At 49.1% G+C, this 13,579-nt stretch overlaps 1 protein-coding gene across 1 annotated transcript; it reads right to left on the reverse strand.

The window, feature by feature from the left end:
- Nucleotides 1–738: 738 nt before the first annotated feature.
- Nucleotides 739–11,911, reverse strand: nhp2 (NHP2 ribonucleoprotein homolog (yeast)). Its single transcript, XM_078418266.1, has 4 exons — nt 11,644–11,911; nt 10,109–10,178; nt 8,971–9,076; nt 739–2,225 (listed from the first exon to the last, which is right to left on the reverse strand). Exons 1-4 carry the CDS (start codon nt 11,807–11,809, stop codon nt 2,100–2,102), a joined length of 468 nt encoding a protein of 155 aa, XP_078274392.1. The 5' UTR covers nt 11,810–11,911; the 3' UTR covers nt 739–2,099.
- Between the last annotated feature and the right edge of the window lie 1,668 nt (nt 11,912–13,579).

Raw genomic sequence — 13,579 nt, forward strand, 5'->3', positions numbered from 1 at the left:
TTCTCTGGCAGTTTGCTTTTTACTCAAGACTGCAGTGCTCAGTGTCTTCTGCCCATCTTTCATGTGTCCTTCTGCCCCAAATTCGCTGCTTGAGTTCTATCCTTTATATTCCTTAAAGGCCATGTCTGATTTCATCTTCCTAAACATTACATATGCTGCCTTTTAAAAAGGAATTTACAACCTCATTCATCATCCAAGGTTCCTTTAACTTGGCATCCTTTATCTCACCTTACTTTTGGTAACTGAGGTGGAGAAACACCTGAACTGGCTTCTCTTCTCACCTTTCACTATTAGGGAGTTTACCAAATATCTTCCTTGATCCTTGTCAGAATGCAATCAGTATGAATTGACAACACTTCCCCCTCAATAATCATCAACAAAGGAGCATCTTGAACAGTGTGCTCAGTACCCTGCTCTAGTCTCTCTGCACTCATGACTGTATAGTCAGCCACAGCTCAACACCACCATTAAATTTGTTGATGGTACTACCATTGTTGGGCAAATAACAAGACCACCATACAGCGTCACAGTGTCTTTTAACTAAAACAAAATATGCCCATGAAAATCTCTGAACGTAGTTTTGTTGTCATCCCATTTCCAATACTTTATTGGAATGCAATCTGAGGAATAAAAATTACTTACAGAATGTAGGTTATATGAAATAAACCAATAATTAATTTATTTACACATTGGCTGAAAATAAGAACAAATATTATTCAGGTTCTTTTATTAAAGACATTTGCAAACATCATACCCAAGATAAATAGCCATTGATATCAATTAAGTAACTTAAAGTCTATATGCTATTCCATCTAAAAAAACAAGGGTCAATGTGAGGGCTCTAATGTGTTCATTCCATCTTATATTAGTTATGGATCTTGTGCTGAAAATGATAACAAAGGAAACGATGCTAATTTTTAAGAGGAACAAGTTTGCTATGGACATGAATCTGTCTTGTCAAGCACTGTTAGCTTGCCTAAATTTCTGTGAAGATCTTATCATTGAGATTGATTCTAATTGCTGATGTGATTAGGGGATAACATTCCCCGGTGCGGCTAGGCCGCGGGACTTTACATCGCTGGTGCGGCTCGGCCGCGGGACCTAACATCGCCCAGCGCGGTCGTGGGACGGTTCAGCGCCAGGCGCAGCTCGGCCGCAGGACCTTCCATCGCCCGGTGCGGCTCGGCCGCTGGACTTTACACCGCTGGTGCGGCTCGGCCGTGGGACCTAACATCGCCCGGTGCGGCTAGGCCGCGGGACTTTACATCGCTGGTGCGGCTCGGCCGCGGGACCTAACATCGCCCGGTGCGGCTAGGCCGCGGGACTTTACATCGCTGGTGCGGCTCGGCCGCGGGACCTAACATCGCCCGGTACGGCTCGGCCGTGGGACTTAGCAGCGCACGGTACGGCCGCGGGGCCTTCCATCGCCCGGCTCGGTCACGGGACGTTTCAGCACCCGATACAGCTCGGTCGCGGGGCCTTCAATCGCCCGGCTCGGCCGCGGGACTTTTCAGCGCCCGGTGCGGCTCGGCCGCGGGGACTTCCATCCCATTGCGGGGACTGTGCGGGTCGGTCGGGGACGAGCTGTCTGTCCGTGGGCGTGGGGAAGAGAGTGGAAGTTTTGTTGCCTCCATCACAGTGAGGGGGTGTTTGGAGTCACTTTGATGGATGTTTGTGTTGGGGTCATGTGTCTTGTGTTCTTTTTTTTTGTGTGTGACTGCAATGTAATTTCGTTCGGTACCTCGGTACCAAATGACAAATAAAGCTCTGTATTCCTGTATAAACACAATCTCATCCACCAAATCCAAAAATGGCCCTGGGATTTTGATTGATATCTCAAATTAAACAAAAGGTAGGAAATCAATATGATAAAAACACAATTTATTTGCTATACATGTTTTAAATCAGATTTCCAAAAAAGACAAATCAAATAACATCTGTACATTTTTCAAATATATAAAATTAGCATTGAAATGAATTCTGCAGCTGGCACTGACAGAAAAGAAAAGTCATATTACAAATTATTCCTGTGCACTACTAACAATGCATTCAATGTCAATGTAAGTAGTAGAAAAGACTAACATTGCTGAAACATTTCTTCATACAGGTTGGGGCAGTGACTGCACTTCATCTAAGCATTCAGCGTATGATTCCTTATACTCTTCATGAAGTTTGATCAATATTGCACACGTTGGTCGTTTGGTTCCTGCAGCAGCTCCCAAATCCTACACAAAAACACAAATTTCATTTAAACTTAATAATCCAGTCACCTCTGGAAACATAACAGCACAGCACCAGCTACCTCATCTGATAATCGGAATACTTCAGTATTTGTGTTGCAATCGACTAAATAAAAGTTCTTGATTTCCAACAATAATTTGCATTCCAGTTTCATTCAGCAGCTAAGCACGCAAGAAATAAAAGCTAAGGTACACCTAATTCATGTTAAACAATCCTACTGAAAGCTGATGGAACACCACACAGCTTTATCTAATATTATTTTTTATTTCCAACTTACCATATTCTATCTTTGGTTTAAACCAGCATCTATAGTTCCTTCCTATGTAGACAATAGGCGCAGGAGTAGGCCATTCAGCCCTTTGAGCCAGCACCGCCATTCAATGTGATCATGGCTGATCATTCACAATCAGTACCCCGTTCCTGCCTTCTCCCCATACCCCCTGACTCTGCTATCTTTAAGAGCTCTATCTAGCTCTCTCTTGAAAGCATCCAGAGATTTGGCCTCCACTGCCTTCTGAGGCAGAGAATTCCACAGATTTACAACTCTGTGACTGAAAAAGATGTTCCTCATCTCCTTTCTAAATGGCCTACCCCTTATTCTCAAGCCATGCCCCCTGGTTCTGGACTCCTCCAACATTGGGAACATGTTTCCTGCCTCTAACGTGTCCAATCCCTTCATAATTTTATGTTTCAATAAGATCCCCTCTCATCCTTCTAACTTCCAGCATATACAAGCCTCGTCGCTCCAGTATTTCAACATACGACAGTCTCGCCATTCTGGGAATTATAGACAATAGGTGCAGGAGGAGGCCATTCGGCCCTTCGAGCCAGCACCACCATTCGATGTGATCATGGCTGATCATTCTCAATCAGTACCCCGTTCCTGCCTTCTCCCCATACCCCCTGACTCCGCTATCCTTAAGAGCTCTATTAACCTAGTGAACCTCATCTGCCATGCATCTGCCCACTCACACAACCTGTCCAAGTCACCCTGCATCCTCACAGCATCCTTCTCACAATTCACACTGCCACCCAGCTTTGTGTCATCTGCAAATTGCTAATGTTACTCTTAGTCCCTTCATCTAAGTCATTAAGGTATATTGTAAATAGCTGTGGTCCCAGCACCGAGCCTTGTGGTACCCCACTAGTCACTGCCTGCCATTCTGAAAGGGACTAGTTAATCCCTCTTTGTTCCTGTCTGCCAACCAATTTTCTATCCATGTCAGCACCCTACCCCCAATACCATGTGCTCTAATCTTGCCTACTAATCTCCTATGTGAGACCTTATCAAAGGCTTTCTGAAAGTCCAGGTACACTGGCTCTCCCTTGTCCATTTTCCTAGTTACATTCCCAAAAAATCCCATATTAGTCAAGCATGATTTCCCCTTCGTAAATCCATGCTGACTCGGAACGATCCTGTTACTGCTACCCAAATGTTCCGCAATTTCTTCTTTTATAATTAACTCCAGCATCTACCCCGCCACTCAGGCTAACTGGTCTATAATTTCCCGTTTTCTCTCTCCCTCCTTTCTTAAAAAGTGGGATAACATTAGCTACCCTCCAATCCACGGGAACTGATCCTGAATCTATATAACATTGGAAAATGTTCACCAATGTGTCCACGATTTCTAGAGCCACTTCCTTAAATACCCTGGGAGGCAGACCACCAGGCCCTGGGGATTTATCAGTCTACCCAATGCCATTTTCTGCCTAATGTGAATTTCCTTCAGTTCTTCCATCACCTTAGGACCTCTGTCCACTAATACACCTGGGAGATTGTTGGTGTCTTCCTTAGTGAAGACAGATCCAAAGTACCTGTTCAACTCGTCTGCAATTTCCTTGTTCCCCATAATAGTCAAGTCAAGTCAAGTCAATTTTATTTGTATAGCACATTTAAAAACAACCCACGTTGATCAAAGTGCTGTACATCAGTTCAGGTACTAAGAAACGAACATACAATGGCACACAAACATAACAGCACATACATAAACAGTTCACAGCGCCCCCTCAGAGGGCCTCAAACGCTAGGGAGTATAAATAGGTTTTGAGCCTGGACTTAAAGGAGTCGATGGAGGGGGCAGTTCTGATGGGGAGAGGGATGCTGTTCCACAGTCTAGGACAGGGGTGTCAAACTCATTTTCACCCCGGGCCACATCAGCATTATGGTTGCCCTCATAGGGCCGGTTGTAATTGTAAGACTGTATAATTGTAACTAATCCTTAACATATTGTTAAATAACTGTCTGCATTTGATTATTATTTATTGAAATGAACAAATATTGTACATGCATTAACATAAATGTAAAAATATATGTAAGCACATTGACAAATTGGGCCCGTTCCTCGTAGGGTTTCCATTGCGACCTGGGGACATCGCGTTTTTTCTTTAAAATAAATTGTCTCTTAAAAAAAATTAAAATGAATCTCAATGGGGCGGGGGGGGGGGGGGGGGGGGGGGGGGGAGAGGAGGGGAGGTGGGTGAGGAAGGGAAAGGGGAGAGCAAGCCTCTGACACCGTCCTGCCAGAGGCCATCTTCTTTCTCCTTCACTATGGTGCCGTGCTCCTCCAGGGGAGGGGGAGCGCAATTAAAGGCGGTACAGGGAAGGTGAGAGGGTGTGACCGAGGAGCCCTGGACCCAAAGCCCCTCCTGTATTGGTGTAGCATCCTCAACCCCCTACTCAATCCTCCTTATCCCTCCTCTCCCTACCCCCCACTCTCCCATCTTCCCTGACCCCCACTGTCCCTTCTCCCCAAACCCCAACAAAACCCCCTCCTCCCCCACCCCTGCTATCCCCTTCCACCCACCCCTCCTCCCCAGTAGCACTCTCCCTCCCACCCCCACTCTCCTCCACCCCCCATTCCACCACTCTCTCCTCCCCCCACCCCCCATTCTCTCCTCCCCACCCCCCCTCACCCCCTCCTACCCTCCCCCCCACCCCACCTGCATTCTCACCATCCCCCTCCCCCCACCCCCCACTCCCTCTCTTCTCCCCCCCGCCCTCCCCCTTTTACTCTCACTGTCCCCTTCCCCATCACCTACCTTTCCTCCCCCCACTCTCCCCTTACCCTGTCCCCTTCCCTCCCACCCCCTCTCTTCCCCCCACCACCACCCCCCACAGCCCCTCTCCTCCCCCACCCCCTCCCCTCACTCTCACTGTCCCCTTCCCCACCCACCTTCTCCCCCTTTGCTTCCCCCCCACTCTTCCCTGACCCCCAGTCCCCCTTCCCCCACCCCTCTTCCCCCCCATCACCCCTCCACACCCCCTCTCCGCTCCTCCCACCCCCTCTCTGCTCCTCCCACCCCCCCCCACTCTCCCCTCTTCCTTGACCCCACTGTTGCCCTTCCCCCCACCCCCACTCTCTCTTCCCCCAACCACCCCCGCTGTCCCCCTCCCCTGTCCCACTCTCCCCTCACCCACTCTCACGCTCCCCCCCTTTCCCCACCTCTCTCCTCCCCCCACCCCCCCACTCTCTCCTCCTCTCCCTCCCACCCTTCCCTCCCCCCACTCGGCCCCCACGTCCACTCCCCTCCCCTCCGTGGAGCCGTTGGCGGCGAAAGGCACTTACCCAGCGTGCAGGGAGGAGGGAGCCCCGGACTACTGGAGTCGGGCAGCGGAGGTGGGACGACTCGAGGCGGCGGGGCCGGTCTGGGAACGCAGGGAGGGGAGAGAAGCGGGGGGAGAGGCACTGCGGGAGGCGCGCAGTCTGAAGTCGCGACGAGCCGTCGATGGCAGCGGCCCTCGTCGACGTCGCCATCGGTGGAAGCGGGGACTCGAGGACGCCGTGCGTGGGTTGAAGGGACAGAAGGGAAGGATGAGGACCATCAGTCCGACCATCTCCCTCCTGCTCGGGAGTGTCCCCCAGGTGTTGGAGAGCGGAGAGAGTGAGAGGAGTGAGGAGAGGGGAGGCGGTGATTGCGGGCGGGCGGCTCCGCTAACGGCATCCATCTTGTTGGAGCGAGTGAGGAGAGGCCGTGCCGTCAGACGCACAGCAACTTGGAAAAATGTGTTGAGAAATGAAAGTTTGAAAGTTAAATATGTCTGTAACTTAAAAGATATACGACCAATGACAATTAAGCTCTCGCGGGCCACATAAAATGACGTGGCGGGCCGCATTCGGCCCGCGGGCCTTGTGTTTGACACCTGTGGTCTAGGAGCTGCAACCGCAAAAGCGCGGTCACCCCTGAGCTTAAGCCTAGACAGCGGGATAGTGAGTAGCCCCAAATCGGCCGACCTGAGGGACCTGGAGATAGAGTGGTGGGTTAGAAGATTTTTGATATGGGGGGGGGGGGGGGGGGGGCAAGCCCGTTTAGGACTTTGTATGTGAATAGGAGGAGCTTGAAGTTGATTCTGTACCGTACTGGGAACCAGTGGAGAGAGGCCAGAATCGGGGCAATGTGGTCCCTTTTACGAGTACCCGTCAGGAGTCTCGCTGCAGCGTTTTGGACCAATTGCAGGCGGGACAGGGATGATTGGCTGATCCCTGTGTATAGGGAGTTGCAGTAGTCTAGGCGGAAGGAAATTAACGTGTGAATGATTTTTTCAATGTCGTCATATTGGAGGAATGATTTGATTTTAGCTATGGTACGAAGCTGGCTTTTACCACAGCATTGACTTGCTTGTCAAACTTTAATGCAGAGTTAAATATCACGCCAAGGTTTTTAACATGCGGTTTGACTAGGGAGGACAGGCTTCCAAGGCTGCCTGTTATCGTTTTGATGGAGTCGGGGTGGGGGGGGGGGGGGGGGGGCGAGTAGGATGACCTCAGACTTGCTCTCGTTTAGTTGAAGGAAGTTCTGTGCCATCCGACATTTTATGTCCTCAAGGCAGTGCATGAGGCTGATTAAATTTGACTGGTTGTTGGGTTTCAGGGGGAGCTAAAGCTGTGTGTCATCCGCATAGCAGTGGAAAGAAATGCCGTGCCTTTGAATGATTTGGCCGAGGGGGAGCATGTATAGAGAGAAGAGAATGGGGCCTAGGATGGAGCCTTGTGGAACCCTGCAGGGGAGGCTAGCTGTGGAAGAGGAATAATTGCCTATGTTGATGGAGAAACTCCTATTTTTGAGATAGGAAATGAACCAGCTCAGAGCAGTGCCATCAACGCCAACCCCGTACCGGAGACGGTCAATAAGGACGATGTGGTCCACTATATCGAACGCTGCACTGAGGTCGAGAAGGAGCAAGATTGCACAGTCGCCTGTGTCGATGGCGAGAAGCAGGTCATTGTGTACCTTCAACAAGGCAGACTCTGTGGTGTGGTGGGCCCTGAAACCTGACTGGAAACTTTCCAGGATGGTATTTTGGTGTAGGTAAGGCAGTAATTGATTTAGAATTACCGTTTCAAGGACTTTTGACAGGAATGGCAGTTTGGAAATGGGTCTGTAGTTGCTAGGCAAGGTGGGGTCTAGATTAGTTTTTTTCAGGAGGGGCTGGACCACCGCGTGTATGAAACAGGTTGGAACAGTGCCAGTGGCCAGAGAACTGTGAATGATAAGAGAGGATGCTGGGACCGGCTATTGCAATGACATCCTTCAGAAGGGCAGTGGGGACCGCGTCAAGGGGGCAGGTTGCAGGTTTCATAGTGGAGACAAGCTTTGCAAGGGAGGATAGAGTGACGGGTTGGAAACAATCCAATTTAGATGAACAGACCAGTGAGACAGCTAGGTCACGGGTAGGAGGAGAAATATTCATTCTAATGTTCTCAACTTTGCTAGTGAAAAATTTAGAGAATTCTTCGCACTTAGCAGGGGACCCAACGAAGCTGGTACTGGGGGCGGGACATATGACAGAGGTAATAGTGCTAAATAGGACCTTGGAATTATGAGAGTTTTTGGAGATAAGATCGGAAAAGTATTGTTCTCTCGCAGACTTTACTGCTTCCTGGTATTCAAGAAGATTGTTTCTCAGAATTTCAAAGGAAATTTGAAGCTTATCACATTTCCACCTCTGTTCTGATTTTCTGCACTCCCTTCTTCGGGCTCTGGTGGTGTCATTGAGCCAAGGCCGACCTTTGGGCTTAGGCTTTTTCATTTTAAGAGGAGCAACAGAATCCAGGATGGAAGAGCAAGTGGTATTAAATAAAGAGATGAGATCCTCAGTGCTGAGATGGGGGGGGGGGGGGGAGAAGCCTCAATAGTGCAGATGTTGGGGGCAGCTATGAGAGCCTCGGAGAACAGGGAGATGAGATTTAGTGGGAGAGAAAGGCAGAGATGCATCAAAATTAATAGCGCTATGATCCGACAAACAAGCCTCAATAATTTCAATATTGCAGATTGGGAAACCGGACGATAACACTATGTCGAGTGTATGGCCTAGCTGGTGAGTGGGTCCAGTGGTAAGTAGAGTAAGATTGAAGGACTCAACCAGGTGCATAAATTCACTTACAAGAGGCTTAGTAGTATTGCCTTTTTAGTTATCTTCAGTTGCTCTTTAAGAGTCCCAATCCTCTGGCTTCCCGCCCATCTTTGCTATGTTATACTATTTCTCCCTTATTTTAATACTGTCCTTGACTTCCCTTGTCAGCCACGGTTGCCTCTTACTCCCCTTAGAATCTTTCTTCCTCTTTGGAATGAACTGATCCTTTGTATATGTATTATTTGATTTGTTGATTTCATCGAATCTGGCTGGGGCTGGATCTCCACAGTAATTACCCAGTCATTTGCAAGGATTTCTGTATGTTCTCTTGTTGAAAGTATCAATATGTTTGTATTATAGGACAAAAAAAATCTTACCATTTTGGAAGGGATGTAAGCATACGGAAGGCTATTATCTTCACACAAAACTGGAAGATGGCTATAAACATCAATTGGCATTGTGTCACCAGCTAATACAACTATCCTGCAGGCAGAAAAATACAGTGTAAGCAGAATACCATTCAATAAAATGAGCAGAAAGTTTTCTCAAAATGCCATTTTATTCCTTCTGCTGGATTTTTAACAGGTCAGTATGCCCACTATGGGCATAAGTACTATGTTATGTACTTCATAAAACTCAAATAATATACACAGTAACAATATGCATCTTATGAATTACCAGTGAAACAGGTAGAAAGGAATTTTGAATATTTTGCAAGCAAGAAGTTGTTCCACTCGGAGAACGGCACCTCATAATCCATTTGGGCAGCCTACAGCCCAATGGAATGAACTTAGTTTACAATTTCCGATAGCCCGTTCACATGTTCCTTTCCCAATCCCATAAGTCGATCCCAAAGTGGGACACAACTGACCTCCCAAATATATTAGGGAATCAAAGATCCAGAAAGAGGGAGGAACAGATAGAATTTAGTATTAATAAAAAGCGCCAGATTGATTCCTGGGATGGCAGGACTTTCATATGAAGAAAGACTGGATAGACTCGGTTTGTACTCGCTGGAATTTAGAAGATTGAGGGGGAATTATAGAAACTTACAAAATTCTTAAGGGGTTGGACAGGCTAGATGCAGGAAGATTGTTCCCGATGTTGGGGAAGTCCAGAACGTCACAGTTTAAGGATAAGGGGGAAGTCTTTTAGGACCGAGATGAGAAAGTTTTTTTCACACAGAGAGTGGTGAATCTGTGGAATTCTCTGCCACAGAAGGTAGTTGAGGCCAGTTCATTGGCTATATTTAAGAGGGAGTTAGATGTGGCCCTTGTGGCTAAAGGGATCAGGGGGTATGGAAAGAAGGCAGGTACGGGATACTGAGTTGGATGATCAGCCATGATCATATTGAATGGCAGTGCAAGCTCAAAGGGCCGAATGGCCTAATGCTGCACCTATTTTCTATGTCTATGTTTCTATGCCATGAAAATTGGAGGTCAACAAATCCCTAGGGCCACTGCTGAGTTGCAAAGGAATGTGCATTAGTGGACACAGACTCAACTTCATCCTCACCCTTTTTCACCCTTATTGATGAATTTCTGAACTTCCTTCACTCCTCGGCGTATCTGCTTTACTTTTGCAGCTAAAATGAAGTGAAAATTAAATGGAATTAGATGTGGCTAATGATCTTGGAATATCCATACAACAGACAATAAACCTACCTCTCCCATATTTCCCTATCCCTTGGAATAATTTCACATATAAATCCATTACATTGGATCAGCAGCTACTTTTCTTTCAACAAGTAGAATAAACAAGCACTACAAATGCCAATTCTGAAAAGCTAAAATTGAAAGAGGGAGACAAATACAAATGCTGGAATCTTGAGCAAAAATACAATCTGTTGGGGGAATTCAGCAGGTCAGGCAGTACCTGCAAAATTAAAATGACTTTAATTCCCCTCCCCATTCCCACAATGACCTATTTGTCCTGGCCTCTTCACAGCCCAAATGAGGCCAAATGCAAGCCAGAGAAACATCTCATATTCTGCCTCAGTAAACTACAATCTGATGGCATGAATATTGAATTCTCCAATTTCAGGTAACCTAGGCCCCCAATTTCAGTTCCTCCATCCATCCTTATCCTCTCATACATCCTTCTTTCCCTCTACACTGCTGCCTCTCACCCAGCTTCTTCTACCCCATCTGCATCATCTGCCCATCATCCAGACACTGCTCTCACCCCCATCTCTCCACATCACCTCCCTTACCTTGTTCCCATACTCCACCTTTCTTCCCACTAGATTTCATCATTGTCAAACCCTAATTCATAAGGTCATAAGTGATAGGAGCAGAATTAGGCTATTCGGCCCATCAAGTCTACATTCAATCATGGCTGATCCATCTCTCCCTCCTAACCCCATTCTCTTGCCTTCTCCCCATAACCTCTGACACCCGCACTAATCAAGCCCACCTATCGCAGACCTATTCCTTTTCTCCAGACGCTGCCAAACCTCCCGAGTCACACCAGCATTTTGTGTCCAACTTCGGTGCAAACCAACAACTGCAGTTCCTTACTACACATCCATGACAGATCTCTCCCATCATATATCCTCCACCTCAGCAAATAGGTGCAATAATTTCCACTCCTGAACAAGCACTCACTGCTCAAAAATCCCGCATTCTCACAATCTCACTCCCAACTCTGGGCCAACCCCAGCCTCGCTCTGCTCCTCACACCCAACTCTGGCTCCTCAGATGCCCCGAACACCAGATCCCTCCCAACCCCAGATCCACTCACCCCTCCCCAATCCCCACCACCCCTCCCCAGACTTCCCCAACACCCCAGTATCCTCGCTGCCCCCCACCCCGTCCCCAATCCCCGCCACCCCTCCCCAGCCCGACCCCGACAGGCAGCATCCACCTCACCCCCCCCCCCCCACCGGGCCCTCGCTCCCCCCCCCCCCAACGGGCCCTCGCTCCCCCCACCCCGTCCCCACTCCCCACCACCCCTCCCCAGCCCGACCCCTTCCCAGCCAGGCAGCATCCCCCCCCCTCCCCCCCCCCCTCCCCGCCGGGCCCTCCCTCCCGCCGGCCGCCGATCCTCACCTTTCTTCACGCATTTGTACAGCTTCTTGCTCAGCTTCCTCGATGCCAGCGGCTGCGCAATCGCATTGACATTCGCCACCAAGTCCTCGTAGGTTTTCTCGGGCTCGGGTTCCACCGCCACCAAGTCGTCGTCCAGCTTCTCCTTCTTCATCTTTGTGGACTTCATGTTGAGCGTCCTTGGCCGCGCGCTCTCTCCGGTCACCACATGGCCGCCGGGGGCGGGACATCCGGGCCGCGCCGCACCAACCGTCACCGGGCGCTCGTACGTCAATCACGGCGGCAGGAAGTGACGCAGAGGGGTAGGGGTAGGCCCCGGACTGCAGCAAGATGTGCACAGCGACGCACTGTCTGTCTCTCAATGCCCAGGCAGGCGACGGATGAGCAACACATCTCCCGGTTGCCGGACACTTTAATTATCCTTCCCATTCCCACCCAAACCCTCCCCAGCTACCTTCCCCTGCAGCCGCAGCCTGGAGATGCAACCCCTTTTCCCATACCCCCTCCCTCGACTCTGTTCAGGGACCCCAACAGTCCCCTTTCAGGTCAGGCAGATGTTCACTTTCACCTCCTCCAACCTCATCTACTGTATCCGTTGTCATCTATATCGGCGAAACCAAGCGCAGGCTCGGCGATCGCTTCGCTGAACACCTGCGCTCGGTCCGCATTAACGCCACTGATCTCCCGGTGGCCCAGCACTTCAACTCCCCCTCCCATTCCCAGTCTGACCTCTCTGTCATGGGCCTCCTCCAGTGCCATAGTGAGGCCCGCCGGAAATTGGAGGAGCAGCACCTCATATTTCGCCTGGGCAGTTTGCGGCCCGGTGGTATGAACGTTGACTTCTCCAACTTCAGATAGCTCCTCTGTCCCTCCCTTCCCCTCCTCCTTCCCAGATCTCCCTCTATCTTCCTGTCTCCACCTATATCCTTCCTTTGTCCCACCCCCGACATCAGTCTGAAGAAGGGTCTCGACCCGAAACGTCACCCATTCCTTCTCTCCCGAGATGCTGCCTGACCTGCTGAGTTACTCCAGCATTTTGTGAATAAATCGATTTGTACCAGCATCTGCAGTTATTTTCTTATACTACTGTATCCGTTGTTCAAGATGTGGACTCTTATACATCGGCGAGACCAAACGCAGACTCTGCGATCGTTTCGCGGAACACCTTCGCTCAGCCCGCCTGAACCTACCTGATCTCCCGGTTGCTGGACACTTTAATTCCCCTTCCCATTCCCACACAGGCCTTTATGTCCTAAACGCAAATTGGAGGAACAGCATCTCATATGTCACTTGGGCAGCTTACAGCCCAGTGGTATGAATATTGATTTCTCTCACTTCAGGTAGCCCCGGCATTCCCTCTCGCTCTATCTCTTCCCCACCCAAGACGCACTAGCTTCTCATTTTCACCCAACAAACAGCTAACAATGGCCTGTTTCCTTTATCAAAGTTACTTTTTTGTATATCTTTCATTCATTGTTTGACTCTCTACATCATTGCCTATATGTCTAGTTTCCCTTTTCCCTAACTACCCTGAAGGATTTCGACCCGAAATGTCACGCATTCCTTCGCTCCAGAGGTGCTGCCTGTCCTGCTGAGTTACTCCAGCTTTTTGTGTCTACAGATGAGAAACTTCTTTGTTTACTGATTGCATGCCTCGTTGTCACCTTTCCCCAAGCCAACAATGAACCATTCTACATTTCCTAACCATTTTCTGGTTCGATCTGTCCTTTTCACAGCTTACCCTTCCATATCTCCAGTCTCCCTTTCCCCTGACTCTCAAGGGCGAAGAAGGGTCTCAACCCGAAACGTCACCTATTCCTTTTCTACAGAGATGCTGTCGGAACTGGGGGCTAGCTCTGGGGGCTAGTGTAATCAAGAGATAAGGGGATAAGGCAGGCACAGGTTACTGATTGTGGATGATCAGTCATGATCACAATGA

This window comes from Rhinoraja longicauda, chromosome 21 (assembly GCF_053455715.1).
Source record: "Rhinoraja longicauda isolate Sanriku21f chromosome 21, sRhiLon1.1, whole genome shotgun sequence".
NCBI lineage: Eukaryota > Metazoa > Chordata > Chondrichthyes > Rajiformes > Arhynchobatidae > Rhinoraja > Rhinoraja longicauda.